Source organism: Martes martes, assembly GCF_963455335.1.
Source record: "Martes martes genome assembly, chromosome: 8".
In the NCBI taxonomy this organism is placed as follows: Eukaryota; Metazoa; Chordata; class Mammalia; order Carnivora; family Mustelidae; genus Martes; species Martes martes.
Window position 1 is genome coordinate 7,276,419 of NC_137895.1, and position 19,726 is coordinate 7,296,144.

The 19,726-nt window shown below is 48.9% G+C and overlaps 1 protein-coding gene across 1 annotated transcript; it reads left to right on the top strand.

Annotated features, from left to right (window-relative positions):
- The first annotated feature begins 84 nt into the window (after positions 1 to 84).
- On the top strand, positions 85 to 19,045 carry DESI1 (desumoylating isopeptidase 1). Its single transcript, XM_080811253.1, has 6 exons — positions 85 to 362; positions 10,355 to 10,376; positions 11,535 to 11,604; positions 14,142 to 14,251; positions 14,927 to 15,049; positions 16,551 to 19,045. Exons 1-6 carry the CDS (start codon positions 275 to 277, stop codon positions 16,639 to 16,641), a joined length of 504 nt encoding a protein of 167 aa, XP_080667379.1. The 5' UTR covers positions 85 to 274; the 3' UTR covers positions 16,642 to 19,045.
- The last annotated feature ends 681 nt before the right edge of the window (positions 19,046 to 19,726 follow it).

The window sequence follows — 19,726 nt, forward strand, 5'->3', positions numbered from 1 at the left end:
ATGCGCAGGAGTGCGTCTCCGCCCCCGCCCCCGCCCCCGCCCCCTCTTCCGCGCGGACCCTGCCCGTCCCGGCTCTGTCACCTCACAGTAGTCGTTGCCGGTGGCAGGCGCGGGGGCGCGTGTAGCGCAGGGCCGCCTTTCCCCCGCCCCTCAGGCCGGGCCTGGGCTCGGTCCCTCCCGCTCCCTCCGCTCCCCACCCCCGTCGGGTACGGGAAGGTCCAAGCCGCTGCCGGGTGCGTGAGGGACTTCGTGGCCGCCGCCGCCACGGGTCCCGATGGAGCCGCCGAATCTCTATCCGGTGAAGCTCTACGTGTACGACCTGTCCAAGGGCCTGGCCCGGCGGCTCAGCCCCATCATGCTGGGTGAGGGGTCTGGGGGCGGGCAAGAGGGTGCCGGGCCGGCCGGCAGAGGTAGGGAGGCCTGGACCACGGCTCGTGGTGGGGACGCGGGGCCCAGAGGATGCAGGAAAGCGCGAGTGGAGAAGGGAGAGGTCTGAGGTTCGGGCGCCTGGAGCGCCACTTTCCCGACTTCGCGTTTGAATCCAGGAGGAAGGGATGGAGGAGTCACGCCCTCCCCCTGCCCCCTGCGAGCCGTGGGGTGAGCCGGCGCTGCAGCCCGGCGGCTCCCCTGCCTCACTTGGGGAACCCTTTACACTCCTTCCTCCGCCCAGTGTAGGGGAGATGAGGATGCCTACCGCGCGGTGCCCCTCGTGGTGGAGGGGACACTGCGGAGATCCCGGGTGGCCCTTAGAGAGCCTTCCCTCCGTGCCAAAAGGACACTCTCTGCAATCTCTGGGGTAGATGGGAGTAGGAAGCTAGAGCCGCCCGGGGGCCCAGCCATGGCTCCCAGGTGGCGGTGAAGTCAGGTCTGCTCCTGGAGCCCGAACTCGAGTGACAGTGCGGTCTTCTCAACAGTTTTTAAGTTAATTGCTTTTGTCCAGATGGTTAGAAAGCAATTCTAGGGGTGGACTGGATACTGTTATGCCAGTAAGGATTAGTAAAGGACGTATTTCAGTTGTGCTCCATTAAACTACTTACCGACCAGGAGAGAACATCAGACCTAGTTCGCTGCATGTCAAACCTCATTATAACCCAAATACCGAAAGGTCTCCTCTAACATAGAAGTTGTCGCGTTTGTGATTTCAGTTGATTCTGGGCAGGAAAGGATTCCAGGAATTGAAAAATTGAACAGCTTTGGCAACATCCATTTGAATGGCTAGTTTTTCCTTACTTTTATGGACTCATTAGAGAGTGTTTTAGTTCGTCTTGGTAAGACAAGAGGACCGAAGTCAAGTAACAAGACTACTTGGGAGGCATCTTTTCAATGTCCTTGAGTTTCTGGTGTATCATAGTGAGTTGTGCTTAATCTCTTAACCCTGGGCCAGTGAGTGGTTACTGATAGTTGGCTTTACCTCAGAATCACCTGGGATGCTTGTTAAAAATACAGATCACTTCGCTTTCAACAAGTTTTGTTCAATGGAAGTAGAGAAAACAAAGTTGGAACAGTTCTTTAAATATTCGGTGTGTTTAAAGCAAAGGATTTATACATGCTTCTGTAGACAGATAATTATCTGGAAGAATACATAAGAAATTGAAATAGTGGTAACTTATGGGAAGGGGAACTTGATGCCAGAGGACAGGAATAGAAGGGAGACTTCACTGTAAACTTTTTGTACCTTTCGAATTGTGTACTGCACACATATATTTATTCAAAATAAGCGAAGTTTTAAATTTATGGATTCTAGAGCCTCATTACACAGGTACTAAATAAGAATCTTCTGGAGTTTTGATCCAAAAATCTGCATTTTTAATAAGCTCTTCAGATCATTGTTATGTAGCCAGGCCATTGTTGGCTAGAAGTTTGGGCCCAGGTCACCAATTGTTAAAATGACTAAGGCAAAGTTGAAAGCAAAACTTACAAAGTCATGGAGGAAGGTGCTGATCACTAACAGATTACATCAGTCAAGTTCTAACTAAACTTCTTGGAATGGAGCCATTATTTGGTTACTTTGGTCATAGCTATAAATGCCCTTAGTGAGTCACTGCTACATGATTTATTCAATAGATTGTTTTTTGAGTGCCTACTAGGTGCTAGTCCATGGGTTAAGCTTAACTGAGGACAATATAATGAGCAAAATGTTCACTGCCATCTTGGAGCTGCTCACCAGGGATGTGATAAGTGTTAGGCCGTGCAAGAAGCAAACAGGGTGCTGAGATTGAAAGTAACAAGAGAAACCTGACTTTAAGGGTATCAGAAGGAGTGACTTAAGTTGGGAAGTCAAGGATCAAGTAGTAGTCACAGGAGGGTGGTGAGGGAGTTCTAGTGTTCTAGGCATGAGGAAGATCAATCTGCCAAGGCCCGGAGGTAGGATAGAGCCTGGCCTTGTCCTGGAACTGAAAGAAGTCCTTTGTGGAGTATCATGGGTGAAGGGAAAGCTGCCATAACTGAAGGGGGAGGGCCAGACAGGCCCCCTCCCCCTACTTTTTTTAATAGATGAGAAATCCTAGAAGCGTGACAGGCAAAAATGGGGAGTTCACCAGTTTGGCACATCTGCCCGCAATGGTATTTCTGAGAACATCACCTTGCCTGCAAATCTGATTCTCTCTTCTCTATCCCTTTTCCCCCATATTGCTTTTATGCCTTTTGCAAAAGTAATGAAAGGATTATCAAAGCTAATAATCACTACTTTCTAGAGTTGGAAACTTTTGGAAAATGGACATTGCCTTATTGGTTCACCCTGTCCAGACATCACCAACCTTAAAGTTGGGTATGTCCCAGTGTATTGATTTCCCATTCCCAAATATATTTGAACCTTTAAAAAGTCCACTTGTTTCCTGATTTTTGCTATATGACTTCTAGAAGCATATTAATAGCTTGCATTCGTTGAGAACTTCCCATGAGCCACACTCTTTTTTTCTGAGTACTTTGTGTGTGTTACAATCCTCACCATAGTTTTGTGAGGTAGGTCCTGTGATTACTTCCATTTTTCATTTGAGGAACCTGAGACATAAGGCGTTAAGAGACTTGCCCCCACCCCCACCCCCCGCCAAAAAAGAAACTAGTCCCTGCTCACACAGCTGGTAAGTGGCAGGGCTGGGTTATAAACACAAGCATTCTGACTTTCAGGACTCATGTTGTCAATCATTTTGTTATATGACCTCTACTGTGGAATGTGTCCCTTTATAATTTTTCAAGTTTGTAAAAGCATCTTTGGTCAAGTGTTTCAAATTTGGATGAGAAAAGGATCTGGGTTCAGTGTTTCTGTGCCATTCATAATCATGAATTTATGATCATTGCTCATCGCACTCATTTTGCCATATTAAATTAGTGTGGCCTCATCAGTTGTACCTTATTCTTGTTATGATGGTTCCTCATTAAAAGACCCCAACTAGGGGTACCTGGGTGGCTGCCTCCAGCTCAAGGCATGATCTCAGAGTCCTGGGATGGAGCCCAGGGAACCTGCTTCTCCCTCTCCCTCTGCCTGCCGCTCTGCCTACTTGTGCGTGTGCTGTCTCTCTCTCTCTCTCTCTCTGTGTCAAATAAACAAATAAATAAATCTTTAAAAAAAAAAAAAAAAAGACCCCATCTAGCTCTATTACAGTCATGACTGGACTGGAGAAAGCCTAGTGTAATTCCCTTCTCCTCCAAACAGTGTAGACTCCACAGTTTTATCCTGTCCAATGTCCAGTCTCCTAGAATAATTGCTTCGCATGAAGGTATTTCTGGTCGACTGTCCTTCATTCACCATGAAATGGTCCCAGATTTATCCTTAGCATTCTAACAGACAGCTGATTATACCTCTTTTTCGTAATGTACCATTTGCCTAAGATAATTAGCTATAATAATTGTCCTTTAAGTTCCTCGTCTTGATAATTTTGGCTGTTCTTTAAATTTCATGACCTTTTTCAGTGTTAAAGGACATAGAGACAAAAAAAAAAAAAGGACATAGAGACAAATGCAGAGGTGCTTGGTTTTTTTTTTTTTTAATTGTAATAAGAATACATTATATTCGTTGATTGTTTTCTAATCTAAAGTTTTGTGTGCATGCACGTATCCCAGGGTTATATTTGTTTTTTATTTTTTTCAGAAGCCTATCTCAAAATTGTTCTCAGGTTTAAAGACAGAAGGATATAGAACATATTTATTTCTTGGCAGAATGCAATCTAATGAATATTTGAGATTTTACTTTATACCCAGTTCTTTGCTTAATTCTGTAATACAAATAGTAATGAAGTAAAAAACATGAATTCTGAGGGGTGCCTGGGTGGCTCAGACAGTTGAGCATCTGCATTTGGCTTGGGTCTTAATCCTGGGGTCCTAGGGCTCCCTGCTCAAGGGGCAGTCTGCCTCTTCCTCTCTTTCTGACCCTCCCCCAGCTCCTGCTCTCACTTGTGTGCATGCGCCCCCCCCATGAATAAATAAAAACTTTTTTTTAAAAGAGTTTATTTATTTGACAGAGATCACAAGTAGGCAGTTGGGGGGGTGGGGTAAACCAAGCTCCCCTCTGAGCAGAGAACCTGACATGGGGCTCGATCCCAGGACCCTGAGATCATGACCTGAGCCATAGGCAGAGGCTTAACCCACTGAGCCACCCAGGCACCCCCTGTTCAGCACATCTTAGCTCTTCAAAAGCTATGCTGTCTGCCATAATACTTTCGCTTGGCCTGGCTAACTTCTGCTCATCCTCGAGGTCTCAACATGTCTCTTTCTTTAGGAAAACTTCCCTGACCCCTACCCCACAAATCTTGGTCACGTGTCCCCAGTATGTGCTCATAACATCCTATGCTCCACTTTAATAGCATTCATTATTCTATTTCATAATTGTTTTCTTGTTTTAGAGAGAGAGAGCACATGCAAGCAGGGTGCGGTGGCGACAGGGCGGTGGGTTTGGGGTCGGGGGGATCTTAAATAGGCTCCACACTCAGCACAGAGCCCAACTTGGAGCTCAGTCTCATGACCCTGAGATAATGACCTGAGCCGAAATCAAGTCAGTTGCTGGGGCACCTGGGTGGCTCAGTCGGTTAAGCATCTACCATCTACCCAGGGGTCCTGGGATCAAGCCCTGCATTGGGCTCCTTGCTCCGCGGGGAACCTGCTTCTCCCTCTCCCTCTGCCTGCCACTCTCCCTACTTGTGCTCTCTATCTCTCTGTCAGATAAATATATAAAATCTTAAAAAAAAAAAAAATTTCAGATGCTTCACTGGCTAAACCACCCAGGCACCCCTATAATTGCTTATTTCCTCATCAGTGTTCACACACCCCCAGAACTGGACTGGAAGCTCCACTGGGGGCCAAGAACTCTGTAGATTTATCCAGAGTCTAGCACAGTGACGGGTGTTCAGTAAATATAGCCTGGCTGAATGGGGGAATGTTGCAGACCTACCTCAGAGCATTGCTACAAGGCCTGACTAAGGAAAACAAGCAAGGATTAAAGGGAACTCTCTCAGTACTGAGGAAAAGGACTCCTAAGTCAGTTATTTTTTATGAGGAAAGAATCCTGTACTGGCTCCAGGGAATCCTAGCATTGGAATATCAAGTAGTTTTAAACCTACTTTTTTTTAAACATTAAAATACCCTCTCGGGGCGCCTGGGTGGCTCAGTGGGTTAAAGCCTCTGCCTTCAGCTCAGGCCCTGATCCCAGGGTCCTGGGATCGAGCCCCACATCAGGTTCTCTGCTCAGCAGGGAACCTGCTTCTCTCTGTCTCTGCCTACCTCTCTGCCCACTTGTGATCTCTGTCTGTCAAATAAATAAATAAAATCTTTAAAAAAAAAAAAAACCCTCTCAGTTTTTTGGGGCGCCTGGGTGGCTCAGTGGGTTAAGCCTCTGCCTTCGACTCAGGTCGTGATCTCAGGGTCCTGGGATCAAGCCCCGCATCGGGCTCTCCACTCAGCAGGGAGCCTGCTTCCCCTTTCTCTCTCTGCCTGCCGCTCTGCCTACTTGTGATCTTTTTCTGCGTCAAATAAATAAAATCTTAAAAAAAAATAATAATAAAATACCCTCTCAGTTTTTAACAATGTACTGCTTTGATTTTGTGATAACCTTTCTCTGCCTAAAGGAAGGGAAAGCCCTCCTGCCAATAGCCTTTTTTTTTCTTTACAATATTGGCCCAGAGGCCCACTTATGTTATACAAATGTTTCCTTTTACCTCTTTCCCACCTAGATTCAATATTTATCCAGTGGCCCCAGAGAAGAGCAAGCTGATTTTGTAAATTAACATTAACCCCTTCACGTTGCTGGTAATCTGGCAGATGCTGAGCCAACCAACAGATTAAAACATTGCCAGTTAAGGGCGCCTGGCTGGCTCAGTGGGAGGAGCATGCCGCTCCATCTCAGGGTGGTGAGTTCGAGCCCCACACTGGGTGCAGAGTACTAAAAATAAGTAAATAAACCTAAAAAATGTTTTAATAAAAAAAAAAAAGCACTGCCAATTAAAACCACTATCAAGGGGTGCCTGGCTGGCTCAGTAGGTAGAGCATGTGGCTCTTGATCTCCGGGTTGTGAGTTCAAGCCCTACATTTGGTGTAGAGATTACTTAAAAATTAGAATCTTAAAAATAAATACACTATCAATAACACTGCATGTTAACTGGAATTAAAACAAAATAAATAAAAACACTATCATTAGAGGAATTTGGGAGGTAAGCTAGGGCTGCATTTGATTTATACCAGTGACCTAATGCTACTTGCACAGAGCCCCGTGCTGCCCCATCACCAAAAAGACATTTGCTGAACACCAGCAGTATTCCAGGGGCTGATCTCGAGCCTGTCCTACAATCAGCGTGTATGTCTATGTGCCACCCATGCCAGGATGCAGTATTTTCTCCTTGGCTTTTGTATACTAACTCACCTCTTTCACAGTCAGTGGAATGCTGACTAATGCAGACCTCACTCTGCATTCTTTGTTACTCTTGATGGAAACAGGACTGATATCCCTGCCTTCCATTTGTTTTCATGTGCGTACTTCATAGCCCTTGAAATCCGTGCCCTAGATGTTCCAGCAAGCTTGGAGACATGCGGGCATCTGACCCACGCACTCTTGGGCCTGCTGACGAAATCCTAATGGGAAAATAATCTGCTTCTGTAGTGTGCTAATATCCACTGAGCCTAATTCATGTTCCAAAATGGCCCTCTGACCTAATTCAGTCTCAAATCACCACCTCCTACTCACTCCCGCCCCAGTGTGGCCAACAAAAAAAAAAAAAATTTTTTTAAAGATTTTATTTATTTATTTGACAGACAAAGACCACAAGTAGGCAGCGAGACAGGCAGAGAGAGAGGAGGAAGCAGGCTCCCTGCTGAGCAGAGAGCCCGATGCGGGGCTCGATCCCAGGACCCTGGGATCATGACCCGAGCCGAAGGCAGAGGTTTAACCCACTGAGCCCCCCAGGCGCCCCTGGCCAACAAAATTTTTAAAAAATCAGTTTAGTTCCACTTCCCAATGGCTGTCACTTGACAGAGGAGACTGTGGCCCTTGTTCTTTTCCTCCCAAGAACAGGCTGCTGAGCAACTGTCCTTACGTTTCTCCCGGAACTGCTCCAACGAGTACATTGGCATATCGTGGTTTCTCCTCCTTGCTTTTATGCCGGACAAACCATGCCTCTTTATTTACCTGTTTGTAAAATGATGTTAGTAAATACTTGCCCTACTCCACCGCATAAGGATGTTGTGAGAATAAGGATAACTGAGAGTAGGATAAGAAAGGATGGACGTCTGCTGAAGCTGCATTTGAAGACGCTTGTCCTAAATGGGTTACCAGTGCCGTGTGGCATCCAGTCTGTTTCTCAGCCACCTCTGTGGGGTTTCAGCTCAGTTTGGATAAGGGCAGAGCCTGCCCCACAGTCTAGGGAGCGACCTCAGAAACCCCAGCCTGAATCCCTCTGTCCGTTTGGGCCTTGTGGGCCAAAGTAGCAGGTCTTTTAGTGAAAAGCACACAGGTCTCCTAACTGAAGGAGAGACAGACTCTGCTACATTTCTTTTCCTTGTTACTGCATTTAGCCTGGCAACGCTAACAGGGAATGAAATGTTTTTATTGAAAATAGACACAGTATTTCATATTAATTCCCTACATACTGAAATCTCTTCTTAGATCTTACCACAAGCCCTAAGGTAAAATTTCTCTTTTGGAGGTCTTTACCCTTGTCCCCAGGGCCGTTGTACCTAGTATTATCTCCATTTATCAAAATTCTGGGTACCATACACTGTGATGCTGTGTTTTATTTTATTGTTTCAAGAGGGGAGGAGGAGTAGGGTGTAGAGAGAGATCTTAAGAGACTCTCTGCTGAGGACAGAGCCGTTGCAGGGCTCAGTCTCATGACCCTGAGATCATGGCCTGAGTTGAAATCAAGAGTTGGACGCTTAACCCACTGAGCCACCCAGGCACCTCTACAGTTCTCTTACAAGACATAGATGTCTTTTAAAAACATGGATCCAGCGGTGCCTGGGTGGCTCAGTGGGTTAAAGTCTCTGCCTTCGGCTCGGGTCATGATCCCAGGGTCCTGGGATCGAGTCCCGCATCGGGCTCTCTGCTCAGCAGGGAACCTGCTTCCCCCTCTCTCTATCTGCCTGCCTCTCTGCCTCCTTGTGATCTCTGTCTGTCAAATAAATAAAATCTTTTTAAAAGATAAATAAAAAAATAAAAACATGGATCCAATCGAAGCACTCTACAGCCTAACAACCACGAATGCCCCCACGGTGTAGGGCAGCCTTCTGTCTGGGCTTACTCTACTTTGCCGGCGCCCCTGCTAGCCCCTTTCCCTCCTGTCACCATCATTGCACTCTTTTCTCTAACCTGTCTTTATCACAACTGTGCATTTGTACATAATCACTCCGGCAGAAAGGTCCACTCCTGCCCCTACTTGTTCCCTGGTTGAATTGCCCCTTATAAAGTTTCCTTATCTTTATTATATATGACATCTTATTTTTACCACTCTGTAATTATACCACTCTATAATTAGAGCCTATCAACATTGTATTTTACTTAGTTGTGTGTGTGTCTCTCTTTCCATTCGACTTTGGGCTCCTTAAAGGCAGGAGAGTGATCTGTTTATATTTTCATTTCCATACCTAACATCATTTCTGCCATGTGGAGGTATAGAATACATCTGGATTGACTATTCAGATGGATGGTGTTTGTCAAGTTTTGCTCTGTCATTTCCTGAAGGATTTCACCTCACCTATGCTCAAGGAAGAAGTGGATGATAGCGTTTTTATACCATTGTTCTGTTGTCTCTATATGTGAGACAGAGAAATTAAAAAGACAAAGTTGGGGCGCCTGGGTGGCTCCGTGGGTTAAAGCCTCTGCCTTCGGCTCAGGTCATGATCCCAGGATCCTGGGATCGAGTCCGGCGTTGGGCTCTCTGCTCAGCGGGAAGCCTGCCTCTCCTTCTCACTCTCTGCCTACCTTTCTTCCTGCTTGTGATCTCTGCCTGTCAAATAAATAAATAAAATCTTTAAAAGTAAATAAATAAAATTTAAAAAGTAAAAATAAAAAGGCAAAGTTGAATTGACCCTGAAGGGGGGAAAAAAGCAGACACAAAATTGGGGTACATCTGTACTAGTGTTTTTTATCTTGCATTCTAGTTAACACGACATACCTGTATGAGGACCTAAGGACCTTATTGGAGGAGGACTGCATTCCTAGAAAGTCTCCCAAGAGGTTTTTAATAGGTTATTCTGGGTGTTTTTGTTTTTAAGATTATTTATTTCAGAGAGAGAGGGAGTTTTGTTTTGTTTTGTTTTGTTTTGCCTCAAGGGAGAGAAATTCTTCCCCCAACTCAAAGATTTTTTTTTTTTTTTAAGATTTTCTGTACTTATTTGACAGATAGAGAGAGGGAGAAGCAGGCTTCCCGCAGAGCAGAGAGCCCGCTACGGGTCTCAATCCCATGACCCTGGGATCATGACCCAAGCCTAAGGCAGATGCCTAAAGACTGAGCCACCCAGGCGCCCCCACCCAAAGATTTATTTATTTATTTGTTTGTTTTATTTGAGAGAGACAGCCAGAGAGGGAACACAAGCAGGGGGAGTGGAGAGGGAGAAGCAGGCTTCCTGCTGAGCAGGGAGCCCAATGCGGGACTCGATCCCAGGACCCTGGGACCATGACCTGAGCTGAAGGCAGAGGCTTAAGGACTGACCCACCCAGGCACCCCAAGGGAGAGAAAGTCTTAAGCAAACCCTGCTCAGTCCTGTGACCCTGAGATCATGACCTGAGCTGAAACCAAGAGTCAGATACTTAACCGACTGCGTCACCCAGGTGCCCCCTGGGTTACTCTGGATTAGAGTGATGGTCTGAATTTACTCAGGCTGAGAGGACATTTAGTCTGATCCCAAGTGGCTAAATCTCTTCTTTTCTCCACAGGGAAACAACTGGAAGGCATCTGGTAAGTTGGGTGGGACTCTACATTGATTGGCTAGTTTCTGAAACAAAGCAGTACCTAGGCGTTTCAGGTCCCTGTCTGTGGCTTCCAGCTTGAAACCCAGCACTCCGTGTCATCAAACTTCTAACTTCTAAAGCAGTGGTGGTTCTCAACCAGGGGTAATCTTGTGCCCTGACTCTCACCCCAAGGACATTTGGCAGTGTCTAGAGACGTTTTTGATGGGTGGGTGGAGGCCAGAGTTGCTGCTGTAAACATCCTACCATGCACAGGACAGGTGTCACAACAAAGAATTACCTCCAGCCCCAAAAATTGCAGTGGTGCTGAGGTTGAGAAACCCTGCTCTAAAGAAAGGCAGGATGATGTCATGCCCACCCCCCCCAACCAAGGCTTTCTAACTACAGAAGTCTCAAGGGCCCCACATGTCTGTCTTGAAACTCATCCACTTTGGTGCCTCTGTACTCGATCTATCCCTGTCGGACAAGATGGTAGCTGGGTTCTCAGTTCCATGAAGGAGGAAACCGTAGATCAGTGTTTCACCTGGACTCCTAGAGCCTGCTGACATTTGGAATGACCAGAAGGATCCTTTGTTTTGTTTGACTCAGACCAAGTAATATGACCGCGTTCCCCTGAAAAAGGTCCACACTTCTCATCTGGTCTGGCCCTCAGCAGGGTCCAGGTTAACTGCTCCTGTTAGTTTTAAAAGTCTGGGAACACACCTGGTCTGCAGAGCTTGATCTCACTAACAGTTTCTCAGTATCAGGATGAATCCAGGGCCTCCCCTCTGCTGACATGATCTATAGCAACGGTTCTCCAGGAGGACAGTTCTGCCCCCGAGAACAATCCAGACAAGTGGATTTGGTTGTCACAGCTGGTGGGGGTGGGGTGCTACTGGCATCCAGTGGGGGGAGGTCAGGATGCTGCTAAACTTCCTAGAATACACAGGACAGCCCCCCAGTCAAGAGTTCTCTAGCCCCAAATGTTAATAGTGCCAAAGATGAGAAACTCTGCAGGATATTTATGCCTTTGGTTAGTTACATAAGGCTGTTGACCTTGTAAGTCCTATCCTTGGGCAGAAATTACTCTCCTTCCAGTGTGGTATTTGCTTTTTCTCAGACCAGTTTTAAGTTTTCTGGCTTACCGTCTCACTTCTCCGCATTGCAGGCACACCTCCATAGTTGTGCACAAGGATGAGTTCTACTTCGGCGTTGGCGGCATCTCCAGCTGTCCCCCAGTGAGTGGCTTCCCTCACACCCTTCCCCAGTCTCAGGTCCCTGGGGTCCCCGCTCTGTATGTCTGGCTTCTAGCCCAGTGGATGTCAGCCTATGACATAGTTCCTCGTAACTACCTGAAGACTCAGCTCAAGAACACCCTTCCCGGGGGCACCTGGGTGGCTCAGTGGGTTAAAGCCTCTGCCTTCAACTCAGGTCATGATCCCAGGGTCCTGGGATCGAGACCCGCATTGGGCTCTCTGCTCAGCAGGGAGCCTGCTTCCTCCTCTCTCTGCCTGCCTCTCTGCCGACTTCTGATCTCTGTCTGTCAAGTAAATGAATGAAATCTTTAAAAATTTAAAAAAAAAAAAAAAGAACACCCTTCCCTAGCCTCCTCTCTGCTCCCTCAGCATTTGGGGGTCCCTCTGGGTCCCACCGAGTGTGATATGGTAGATGAACCCTTCCTGAGTCTTCTGCAGGGAACTGTGTGTCAGCTCCTTGTGACCTGAGACTGTGTCTCGCCCTCTGTCCCCGTCACCAGCTCAGTGCCTAGCTCATAGTAGGAACTCAGCCAGTGTTCAGCTGAAGGATGAGACTCTGAGAGGTAAAGTTTGTTGGCCCAAGTTAGAGGGCCAGTAAGTGGCACCAGGGTATAAGTCAGGACTCTCTGCCTCTAAAGTCCATGCATCTTTCCAAGAAATTCCTCTCCGAGCTGTCTAAGGGTTTTCACAGGAGGTAGTCAAGCAAAGACCAGGCAACCATTCATTTTGGTACTTATAAATGGAAAGGCATTCTGATTTCTTCCTCTCACCGGTTCGCCATCTTCTCTAACAAATCCTTCATGAAGCCCAGTTGATTCCACCTTGTAAATGTATCTTAAGTCAGTCTCTCTCTTCATCTCTTCCCCTGTTTCCAGAGCTTTCACCTTCGTCCATGCCACCCTCACAGCTAGCCTGGACCACAGCAGTACCTCTGCTCCTCCTCCATCGGGACTTCCCCCAGGGGGCGAAGTGATCTTTTCAAAATGAAAATCTGATCATGGCATTCCCCTGCTTCTGTCAGAACTCCCCCTACTGCTCTTCGAATAAAACTCAGCAAGCTTAGCCTGGCCTCCGGGCCCTCTCTGATCTGGTCTCGGTCTCCAGCTCTGCATGACCTTTTCAGGTGGTGCCTTTCCCCACCCCCACCCCCTTCTCATTTCTGGAACAGTCCATGGACATTGGAACGTAAGCTCTCACTTCAGCTCACCTCCCTGATCGTTCACCTGGTTCTGCCTCTCCATCCTTCAGATCTGAGCTAGTGTTAGTCTCTCAGGCAAGTCTTCCCAAACCCGTCCGACTGGAAAGGTCTCCTGTCGTGTATGCACTGGTGGCGTTCTGTATTTTTCCAGCAAGACCCTTATCGCAGCTCATAATTATGCATTGGTTTATGGGATTTTTTTGTCTGCCTTCCTGCTAGACTATAAGCTCCATGAGGGCAAGGATCTCATCTGTTTTGTCCCCATCGTACCCCAAGTGCCTAGCGTAAGGCCAGCATCTAGTAGGTTCTCAGTGCACGTTTGTCATATGAGTGAACAATAGGGACTCAACTAGTGACCTTTCAGTCTCTTATAATTCTGAGACCATTATGCTTGGACCACCATAGTTGCCCTGCTCGCCACGCTTTCCCCAGTGCCTAGAACAATGTCACGCACACAGTAGGTGCTTAATAGCTGTTGCATGAATGAATGATCTTCTCCAGGAACTCTGCTCAGGAGTCCTCTCCCTTACTTCCCCAGCCCCTCCCCAGCTCTGTCCTCCCCAGTGATCTGTTGCTTCACCCGTGGCCAGTTTCCGCCTTGGCCTCAGTCTCTCCTTTGGCCTGCTATGGCACTCTGTTAACCCGTGGCAGAGGGTTTTCCGTAGGCCTTCCGTGGCCCATTAACTCCCTTGCCTGGGGAACCCTATCACCATTGTTAGATTATCTTCACAGATGAAAATAGAACTGAGTTGTGAAAGTATTTGCCAGCCCACCAGATCTCTCAGAGTCCTTCACATTTTCCCAGTCTTCCCAGGGATATCAAGTGTGTCACAAGAAAAAAACTGGCTGTAGACCCTTAAATGTAGGCCTAGAAAGATGGCCTGTCAAGTGCTGGCCATTTCTGGTTATCCTGTTGTGTCCTTGGGATCAGGCATGTTGGAGACAAAGGGAGACTTCAGGGTCTGGATTTCTTTCTTTCTTTTTTTTTTTTTTTTTGGATTTCTATTTTTTTAATCAGCCAGATGAGTAGACAGCATAAGGGGTCTGACCAGCCAGAGACTCGGCTTCTCCGGGCCCCGCCAGAAACCAACAGCCCAGCTTCTTAGCCCCATGGCCAGCACGTGGCAGTGGAGGGTTGACGGGAAGCTCTAAACCGTTGCAGCCTTGATCCAATAGGAAATAACACTCTTCGTCTGCCCTGGGTGCTCTGAAAGTTAAACGTTGTTGGAACAGAGCGTTGGTGGCCTTCCATGGGAAGCCACATGAAAAAAATTCAGTGGAGATGGTGACTTAATGACTTTCTTTGGGTTGGCTCTTTTAGGGAGGGACGTTGCTTGGGCCCCCAGACTCTGTGGTTGATGTGGGGAGCACGGAAGTCACAGAAGAACTCTTTCAGGAGTACCTCTCCTCCCTGAGGGAGTCTCTGTTCCGGTGAGTGGAGACACGGGTGGTGGTTAGTCAGGTCTGTGCCCCCACTAGACAACAGGCCCTGGAGGGCAGCCACCAGCTTACATCCCCTAGAGCACTTCAGCACAAGATCTGGCCCAGTATTGGCTGAATACATTTGAAGAGAAGGCAGTTCTGCCCCCAGGGAGAGCTCAGCATTGCTCCAAGGCTGGTAGTCCATCCCAGTATACCTTCTGCCGAAACTCTGAGGGCAGGAAGGGCTATTTATTCCTCCCAACTCAAATCAGCAGCTGCTGCTCACAGCCCATACTGGGCAAGTACCTTGTCCTGAAAAGTCAAAAACGGGGTTTGTGGAGGGGTTGGGATGATATGCAACCTTGAGTAGGTTCTCTCTTCAAGAAGCTTTAACCCGCGGTTGTAAGCGTTCAGCTGTAACGCTTGAGCTCTGCTTTGGTGAATACGAAGATTCTCCTGAAACGGTAGAGGAGTCATATATTTTTATTTCCTCCTTCCCTTAAAAATGGGGGTCTTACGGTCCACGGTGGCAAATCCAGCAGCCCTCTGGAGTGTAAGAGAGAAGGAGAATCCCAGGGCTCGTACTCAGCCGTGCTCGCCATGCCGTTACTTGGGTTGAGTTGTTGCACATACGTGCTCGCTGCCCCTCTGATCTGTTCTCCGAACCTTTCCCACAACGCACAGGAGTGAGTCCTACAATGTCTTTGAAAACAACTGTAACACCTTCACCAACGAAGTGGTGCAGTTCCTGACCGGCCGGAAGATCCCTTCTTACATCACCGACCTTCCCTCTGAAATTCTGTCCACGTAAGTGGCCTCGGTCTCTGGCCCTGCCCTAGAAACCCCTGTTCACGGTCCGTGCGTGTGTCTGGCCCACGTCTGCCCTCCCCTGCTCTCAGCGGAGTCCTCCCATGGGAGGTGCACCCTGTTGTGAGGGCACCTGCCAGCAGGGGAGGCCACCATTCCCTGAGTCCCTGGTCCCCGCCTGTGCGACCTTCACCCTCCCTGGAGTCAGACCCGCTCTGCCCTGGCCTGAGTGCAACCGCAGGACTTAGGAACCCGCTTGAATCTAGCTCGGGCATTGACACACCATCCTGGCATCTGTCTGTCATGTTGCTCATGAGGCAGACCCCTCCCCAGAAGCACATGAATATAAAACACTTTTAGATGGACAAGCGAAGGATAGATCGGAGCATTGGTATGGTGGCTTATTCTGTAAATGTCATTTATTGGTCTTGCTTCCTCTGTACCATGAGCTCTTTGAGGCCCTCAAAGACAACTTCCTCCTGGCCTTTGCAGCATCCGGTCAGCCCTCCCATCTGATGTAGTCGTCCCAGTCTCAAATGTCCCCTAAAAGGGCACGCACACCCAAACCCATCATACCCTTCCCTATCTTGGCTGTTGATTATGTTAAGGCAGCCTCTACCCACTCCAGGACCCTGTCCCACCTGCTGACTCTGACTCAGTTTCTCCTGAACTGGGGCCCTATCCACCAGAGGTCCTGACAGGTTTAGCAGGCTCGGCAAGGTGAGGTGTTTTCCACACGTGGGTGGGAACCCCTCAGGAAAAACTCGCAGAGGAAACAGGACTGCTGTGTCCTGGTGGGGAGAGCCTTCTCGGGCCTGGCCCTCCCTGCGTGTTCCTCAGTGGCTGTGTTGAACCCCACAGCCTTGCTAAGGGTCCGAGGTAGTAAGCGTTGCTAAGGGATCTGGGTTATGGGGCCCTAAGCAAGTAGAAGTAGCTGGAATGTTCTTGCTACTGTGATCTGATGCGTGGAGTTCCAGGACTTGTCTGGATTAGGGCTAATATATCCTGGTTTCATCTGTTTATGCTCGAGAATGCTTCATTCCCTTCAAATCTGGACTCGATTTTCAAAAAGGGCACTGTCCACTGAAGCAAAAGGCGGCCAGAACTGGGATGTGTCGTGGGTCCCTGATGCAAGGTTGTAGGAATTTTGGAAAATCTCTCAGACTCCAGTATTGGCAATGTTCTGGTACAGAAAGGTCAGAAAGCTCTAGTTCCCTGTGTGTCGCCAGCCTGTTCAGGCCACCAAGCTAACCAGTATCTAGCAGTGAAGGTACTAAGATGGCAGCATCTACTGAGGCGGGGACCCCAAGGGTAAAAGGGCAGAGCAGACTATCTCGAGAGCCCCCCCCCCCCCGATGAACGTCGCTTGCGGGACAGGTGACAAAACTGAATGAGGCTGTGCTGTCCTCCTTCTTGGTTGGTGGCACCCCTGCCCCCGTGGGCGCAGCTGTGATGGTCTGCACCCAGCCCACCCCAGCCCCTGGGTCTCTTTTCTCCACAGGCCCTTCGGACAGGCCCTGCGGACCTTCCTGGACCCCAGGATTCAGCCTCCTGAAGGGAGCCCCGTGGGCCCACCCAACGGCCAAAGCTAACAGGACTGCATGGGACCGCCCTGCCTCACAGGGGCTTTTCCTTTTTAAACAAAACAAACCCTACCAGATTTCTATTTTATAATTTTACATCAGAGCTAACAACCAGGGGACGGCTTTTTAAATTTCCCAGGGAAGGATGTCATCAGGCTGCATGTAGGACAATGCTGCTAAGAAACAGAACAAAATGCCATCCCTTCTAATAGTATTATACTAATTTATTAAGGCTGTCTTGTCTGTGAGTTCACTTCTGACACTGCTTCCTGAGCGTCCCCCGCACTGGAGAAAGGGAGGGGGTTTGTCTAAGCAGAAGGCAAGAGGCACAGTTTGGGGGAGCCCCGACCTAGCACCTCTTTCCAGAGACCGCCCATGCTCTACCCAGGTTGTCACCACCTGGGAGACCCGGGTGAGTTTTACGACATCCGTGAAGCACCAGTTGCGACATCCCGGAAGCAGTGACTCTGGTTTTTTAAATGAACCAAAGGACTTGGTGCACCTGAGACCAGTTTCAGGAAGACTGACCCAACCCAAGTGAACTCCGTAGCCACAACCTCTCTTACCGTCCCTCCCTACCCCCAAGCAAGGCCACAGGGCCAGGCCTGGAGCGACCGCGACCGGAAGCCTCAGGATGGAGGGAGAGTGACAGCAAGTGTCAGGCCAGAGAGTACAGGATAAAGCCATTCTTCCTTCCACCTGCCGATTGCCAATCCTCTGACATCAGTTTTGGAGAACCTGCCTAGCTGCCCGCGGGCTGCTCTTCCTCGGCGTAGCTGGCCTGTCATGGTGGAGGTTCAGGCTGGAGCGCCAGAGACCCAGGCCTTTTGTCTACAAGTAATAATGTAGGTTATTTGCAGTCACTGTACCCACTCGCCCCCCTCCCCCCGCCCCAGTGCCCAAACCAATATGCATATTCGGCTAGGGACCAAGGGGGAAGGATTCCCTGCTCTAGGAAAATATCCCTGATGTAGAAAGAATAATAATGCAGAATTAAGGTGGCAAGAAGATTGTGAATTGTTTCCAATAGAGATTTTTTACATTATCCTCAATGTGTTTTGAAGGCACATGTTATTTCCGTTGTCGTTATGACTTTAAGGATGCATTGTTGAGAGCCTGCCTGGGCACCTTCCTAATGAGCTGCTGCAGGAGCTTATAGGGAGGAACAATCTGGACGTTTCTTCTCTGGAGAGGCTCTCTGATTCCTTTTTTTCACGTGCCTCTCTTAAGTTTTGGGGCAGTGAGTGTGGCGAAGGGTCGTAGAACTGCCGGGTCCCTGAGTCCCAGCCCTGGCATCTGTGGGCTCCTCCCGCCACAGCTCCTGCCACTTCTCAGACTTGAACTATGTTCTCTTTCCTGGGGTCTGGCCCATAGCAGGTGCCTTTGCTTTTCAGAAAGCTGCTGCTCATCTCTGGCCTCATCCCCTCCTGTCTCTGCCATTAGTCCTAGCAGTTGGCACCACTGGGGTCTCAGCTAGAGGAAAAGATGGTTTTCTCCCTTAGTGTTGGTCTGTGACCTGCCCGGGGGCACCTCCACAGTGACCAGCTTTGATGTCAAGGGTCATTTTGGAGAGCAGAAACCAGCAGAGACTGTACTTAATGTGGACCTACTGGCAGAATTGGGCTCATGGAGAATGGGTTTCAGGCTGGATTTCTCCCAGGAGGGCAGCTTGTTGGTGGAGGCCTTCGCCCTGCCTCCCACCCAGTTTCTCTCCTGTTCCGGCTTGCCTCGCCTAGCCCTCTCTTCCAGGCTCCTGCTCCAGAACTCTCAGCTCTATCCAGAGGGCACTGGGCACCACGGGCTCCTCCCCTCTTCTCCCCCATATCCAGGCTCAGCTGGCTTCACTCCTAATAGCAGTCACTCCAGGCCCAGGAGAAGTTAGCCAAAGTGCTACCCTGAGAGACTGAGTCACTGGGTTCATTGAAAGCCCCCCTACATGCCCAGCAGCCACTCGTGCCAATGCCTGTGCCCTGGGGATTGTGGGGTCTTCTCAGAGCTCTCCAGGAAGCCAAGCTCTCTCTCCCCTTCCAAGTCCCCCTGTCACTCATTTTGGAAGCCTGGGCTCAGGCTACGACCCCTAACCCCATCCTCACATGTCTTGGTCAATCCCAGAACCCCAGGAGCGGGCTCATTGTGACCAGCTAGCTCCACACGGGTGTGCGGAGGTGAGCAGAGTGAAAACTGAACCATGTGTGTAATCGTATCATACAGCGGACACCTCCATGGAGGTCCATTGGTTTAAAGGAACAGGGAAAGAGGACGGATGAGACCATCACCCCTCCCCAAAATAAAGCTGTACCTTTGAGATTCCTTTTCGCCCTTAAAGTCAAACTACTAATAACTGTCTCGTATGGAGGTGTTTGCTGGTTTCTTTGGTGTTTTTTCTAATGCAATAAACTCATTTCTGCCTGCCGCATTTGTGTAGTGCCTCAGGGTCACGGTACGCGTCCAACATAGCCAGGCTCCTGTCTGCCTCTGAGCTTAACCTTGCTGAGTCTGGATAGTCTGCCTTTGCTTGGTCGTAAGCCTTATGGATAAGAAGTGACACTAGCAAAAAAAAAAAAAAAAAAAAAAAAGTGACACTAGCAGGAAAGAATGCTTGAGTTTCACCATTGGTTTACAAAAATGGGGAAAAGGCCCAGAGAGAATATCACTTGCCCAGTGTCACCTTGTGACCCGTGGTAGAATAAGACTCAGAGCCCCATCTGCTGGCCCCAACTTCAGAGCACTCCCCCGAGGACGCGGGCCATCAGAGGACATCTGACCTCACCGAGGTGTGTTCCCTTCTGGTTTCATTTTGGCTATCGGCTGGGTCTGCGGCCTTAGGGATCTCTCCCTACCTTGCTACCGCGACCTCCCTGAACAAGTGTCGGGGTGCGTGGAGAGCTCTCTAAGCGTCCCCCGGTACTCGCCCACTTTGAGCGAACACCTTCCACAGGCTGAGCCTATGCTAGGTGCTTTCACATGCAACAGACTTGAGATGAGGTTACGGGTCTCCTGTTACAGCTGGGGAGCCAGGTGCAGAGAAAGGAAGTTACCCATGTGGCCCCTGGCTGAGCCCTGCCTGGAGTCTAGGTCATGTGTTCTCACCACC

Bases quoted from the DNA above. Each gene is read 5' to 3' on its own strand.
- DESI1 (XM_080811253.1), top strand. From the start codon at position 275: ATGGAGCCGCCGAATCTCTATCCGGTGAAGCTCTACGTGTACGACCTG. The intron at 11,605-14,141 runs GTGAGTGGCTTC...TGGCTCTTTTAG, and splicing joins GCATCTCCAGCTGTCCCCCA to GGAGGGACGTTGCTTGGGCC. The intron at 15,050-16,550 runs GTAAGTGGCCTC...TTTTCTCCACAG, and splicing joins CCCTCTGAAATTCTGTCCAC to GCCCTTCGGACAGGCCCTGC.